The following is a 4,739-nucleotide window of genomic DNA, read 5'->3' on the forward strand; positions in this document are numbered from 1 at the left end:
TATATCGATTTAAACTCAAAATATGTCCCTGAACTTAACATTTCCTATTAATACGCATGTTGGGTGGACATGGAATATGTGAGAGAATGGGGAGAGCAGGGCTCAGAAGCTTTGCTGAGCGGGGAACTATTTGAGCCCTCGCACCTGTCTTAAGAGGCAGCTGTCTGTCTGTCTGTCAGTAGGACGCCACACACCAGAGCACTAACCTCAGCCACTAGAGACCAGCGCACTGACCTCAGCCACTAGAGACCAGCGCACTAACCACAGCCACTAGAGACCAGCGCACTGACCTCAGCCACTAGAGACCAGCGCACTAACCTCAGCCACTAGAGACCAGCACACTAACCTCAGCCACTAGAGACCAGCGCACTAACCTCAGCCACTAGAGACCAGCGCACTAACCTCAGCCACTAGAGACCAGCGCACTAACCTCAGCCACTAGAGACCAGCGCACTAACCTCAGCCACTAGAGACCAGCGCACTAACCTCAGCCACTAGAGACCAGCGCACTGACCTCAGCCACTAGAGACCAGCGCACTAACCTCAGCCACTAGAGACCAGCGCACTAACCTCAGCCACTAGAGACCAGCGCACTGACCTCAGCCACTAGAGACCAGCGCACTAACCTCAGCCACTAGAGACCAGCGCACTAACCTCAGCCACTAGAGACCAGAGCACTAACCTCAGCCACTAGAGACCAGCGCACTAACCTCAGCCACTAGAGACCAGCGCACTAACCTCAGCCACTAGAGACCAGCTGAGTGCTGAAAGGAAGCTGAGTAGATTCGATCTAAGGGTCTGATTGATCCTTTCTGTTCTCCTCTCCTTCTCTCCGTCTCCCTCTCTGCCTCCGACTGTTTCAACAAATCCTTCCTTTGTAGCTCGTGAGCCTGGAAAAACACACTCACTGAAATTGGAGAATTGGAATAATATAAACGCGCTCCATGAATCATTTAATAATCATAAAAATAATGACATGTTTTTTCATGCCTTATACCTTGCAACTAATAATAACCATGCTTTAGGTTAGTTCTATGTGAGGTTGTTTATTAGGCAATAAATGAAATTACATGAAATTAATTAAATGAAACCTAATTTTCCATTGCATTGGAGTGAAACGATTGAAAGGGAAGTGGGGAGAGTCTGTGTTTATTAGAATGAAATCACATTAGATATAAAGATAGATAGATGAATACTTTATTGATCCCAGGGGGGGAATTCAAAGTCAGAGTAGCTTGTACACGTCACACACAGCATACACACACAACATAAAGAAGGTGATAAAAGAAAAGAAAATATCAGATAAAAAAATATGCTACGGTGCTCTTTGAGAATGTGTGTCACGACGGCAGTGCAAATAAGTACGTACAGCAGTGCAGGGATCAAATCTAGAACTTTAATACTTTAAAAAAGTATAAAAAAATGTTATACTTTAAAAAGTGTAGCAGTGCAACGATAAAGTCTAGAGAAAAAACAGTATTAAATATGTAAACAGTTATCATTTAAACAGTAGGATAGAGAGTCCATTAGCAGCATTGAGTCTAACTCTAATATTATTTTTAGTTCCCTCTCTATCTCGCTCGCTCTGACTCTCTCTCCCCCCCCCGTCTCACTCTCCTGGCGTCCTCTCCCCCTCCCCGTCTCACTCTCCTGGCGTCCTCTCCCCCTCCCCGTCTCACTCTCTCCCGGTGTCCTGGTGTTTTATAAATAAGCGCTGTGGCCAGTGTTTACCAGGAGAGTTATTAACAGATCAGGGCTGATAGATGCAGGGCTGTTGGACGGCCCAGCCCTGCTCTCTGCCTCTCTCTCTCTGGGGCTCTCTGCCTCTCTCTCAGCCTCTCTCTCAGCCTCTCTCTCAACCTCTCTCTCAGCCTCTCTCAGCCTCTCTCTCTGGGGCTCTCTGCCTCTCTCTCAACCTCTCTCTCAGCGTCTCTCTCTGGGCTGTTTAGACTGAGCTGGGGCGGTGCTGACTTCACACACCAACGACAGACAGACAGAGTTCCCCGTTAGAGCGTCACTTTACCCCCCGACACCCGGTCAACAAACACAGGCTCCATGCCCCAGCTCTCTCTGACGATGTGTTGAGCCTCTCTCTATCCTCTCAGCAGAGTGTTAGTGTGTGTTGGTTAAGTGTGGGATTCTTATCTGCAAATTTAAGTTAAAATAAAATTTGAGCAAAACGAATTGGAGCAATATAAAATGATGATCAATAACATCAAACAAAATCATTCTCATTTATTTCTGTTTCTGCACTCTTTCCATTTCTTTAAGTGAACAAATGTTTAAAAAAAATAGCTGATGTTGACTGGAAGATATACAACACTATATCAGTGACTCGGGCTGAAACAGTCAGTCAGTGACAGTCAGTCAGTGACTCAGTCAGTGACAGTCAGTCAGTGACTCAGGGCAGTCGAGGTGAACGGGCATAAATAAATAATGTGGTTGTGGTTGCGGTGGAGCAGACATTTAAACCATCTGCTGCCCTCTCTTTGGTGGTTCATAATTTATGATTCTGTGCTTTTTGGGCTGATGACGAGAAACTTTATTTAGCTTTATCACCCCGACGATACTTTAGTTCACCGTTGTTGGGCCCTCTCTCAAACCGGAACCGTGGTCGTGAGTTGAAAGTGGTGGAGGTTCCGCCGTTCGTACGTATTGCGTCCATGTAGCACGTGATGAAGGACGAGCAAACCCAGCCAGCTCTCTGTCAGCGTGGTTTTATTTATGTGTTGTTAAAGTGAGACCACCTCAGCAGGCCGACGTGTTTGTATTATTCAGGCTCCTTTCTGCTGGACAGCTGTAGTGGAATTAGCCCTATGCTATAAAATAAATCAAAGCGGTTCTCTTGTAGATCGGGCTCTGAACAAAGTACTGACTCCAGCGGCGACTGCATCCGGCCGCCATGCTGCGCTCTTTGGTTTCAGATCATTTTTGGGTCACAGCCCATCAGTTCGTCCTCCTGCCCAGACCCAGACCGAGCGCTTTGTTCGTTCACACGAGTCCTTCTGGTCGTGTGATAGGTCCACGGTGGAGAGCCTGTCCAATCAGAATGAGGCAGAGCTGCAGCAGCGGTTGGCTGAGCGGCAGGAGGACATCAGCCACATGCAGGAGATCCTGAGGAGCAAAGTCCAGCTCCTCCAGGAGGTACACACACACACACATGCACACACGCACGCACGCACGCATGCATGCACGCATGCACGCACGCACGCACGCACACACGCACGCACGCACGCACGCACGCACGCACGCACGCATGTGCGCACACGCACGCACGCACGCACGCACGCACGCACACACGCATGCATGCACGCACGCACGCACGCACGCACGCACGCACACACACATACAAAGACACACACACACGCACGCATGCACGCACGCACACACGCATGTGCGCACACGCATGTGCGCACACGCACGCACGCACGCACGCATGCATGCGCGCACACGCACGCACGCACACACACATACAAAGACACACACACACACGCGCACGCATGCACGCACGCACGCACGCATATGCCGGCAGGATCGTGTCATATTACGTGCGCACATATCAACTGAACGTGTCACACCTGCGTGCTTTGACGCCTGTGCAGCAGACAGCGCCTGACGTGTGATGTACTTTCCTCAATGACTTATAATAGTCCCCCGTTCACGCACACGTTCACTCGTGATGACTGTTGCACGCCGGTAATCACACTACGCGTAGTGACTACGTGTAACATTCATGCGTTTTTTAGCGAACGCACGCATTAACGCTCGCATGAAGATAATTGAACATTTTTGTCAGGCGCTCACACGTACGCGGAAACGACGTGCGCAAACTCTGTCACGCGTAACAAGAAGCTGCGTACGTATGAAGCAGCGTGCGCACGTCTGCCTGTCACTGTTTGACAAATGTTGTTACGCGTTCACACACACGTGCGGTCGCAGATTCTGATGCTGCGTGGCCGGAAGTTGATCTGCACGGTGCGCACACACTACGCGTTACACGAACGTGTAGTGTAGTTGTTCTGTGTTCCATTTTCATCAGATGGTCATTTGTGTTGTGTAAGTTTAAAAGTAGAGTCTGGAGTATTGCTTGTTGCAGTGTAAACAAAACATTGAAACTGGGCCTATCCTCTGGGGCTCAACTGTGTAACGTAGCCTCCTGCCACAGACGGCAGCAGTTATGAGGACCACAAAGGAAAGGAATATAGCCTAGTCCGAGAGAAGCGTGTGCCGATAGCCTCCGGTGTTATTATGCCGTTACAGTCAGCTGGGAAGACAAAGTGTTTGTGGCGGATGCTAACCGCTACCGCTAGCCAAAGTTAGCATCGAGCTAGCTCACTATCCCCTGGTTGACTAAAATGAAAAGGCCAACTACACTACACGTTCATATTACGCGTAGTGTGCGCACCGTGCAGATCAACTTCCGGCCACGCAGCATCAGAATCTGCGACCGCACGTGTGTGTGAAGAACGCGTAACAACATTTGTCAAACAGTGACAGGCAGACGTGCGCACGCTGCTTCATACGTACGCAGCTTCTTGTTACGCGTGAAATACAATCTGCGCGTAACAACACACGCACACACGCACGCATAACAAAGTAACCATGCGTGCACACACACGTTGCTGCGCATCTTTCCAAGTGTTTTGACTTCGATTTCACCCCATACGCACGCACGCACGCATACACACACACACACACACACACACGCACACATACACACACACACACACACACACACA

General features: G+C 49.4%; 1 protein-coding gene across 1 annotated transcript in view; it reads left to right on the forward strand.

The window, feature by feature from the left end:
- The window catches only part of LOC311374964 (myomegalin-like), a gene marked incomplete at its 3' end in the record, with an annotated part of 6,931 nt that extends 3,787 nt beyond the window's left edge, over positions 1-3,144 (forward strand). The window contains exon 3 of the mRNA XM_084490687.1: positions 3,021-3,144. Coding sequence (XP_084346813.1) covers positions 3,021-3,144 — 124 coding nt within the window. The remainder of the gene's footprint in view (positions 1-3,020) is intronic.
- Positions 3,145-4,739: the final 1,595 nt, after the last annotated feature.

This window comes from Micromesistius poutassou (assembly GCF_964030765.1).
Source record: "Micromesistius poutassou genome assembly, contig: SCAFFOLD_1560, whole genome shotgun sequence".
NCBI classification, from domain to species: Eukaryota; Metazoa; Chordata; class Actinopteri; order Gadiformes; family Gadidae; genus Micromesistius; species Micromesistius poutassou.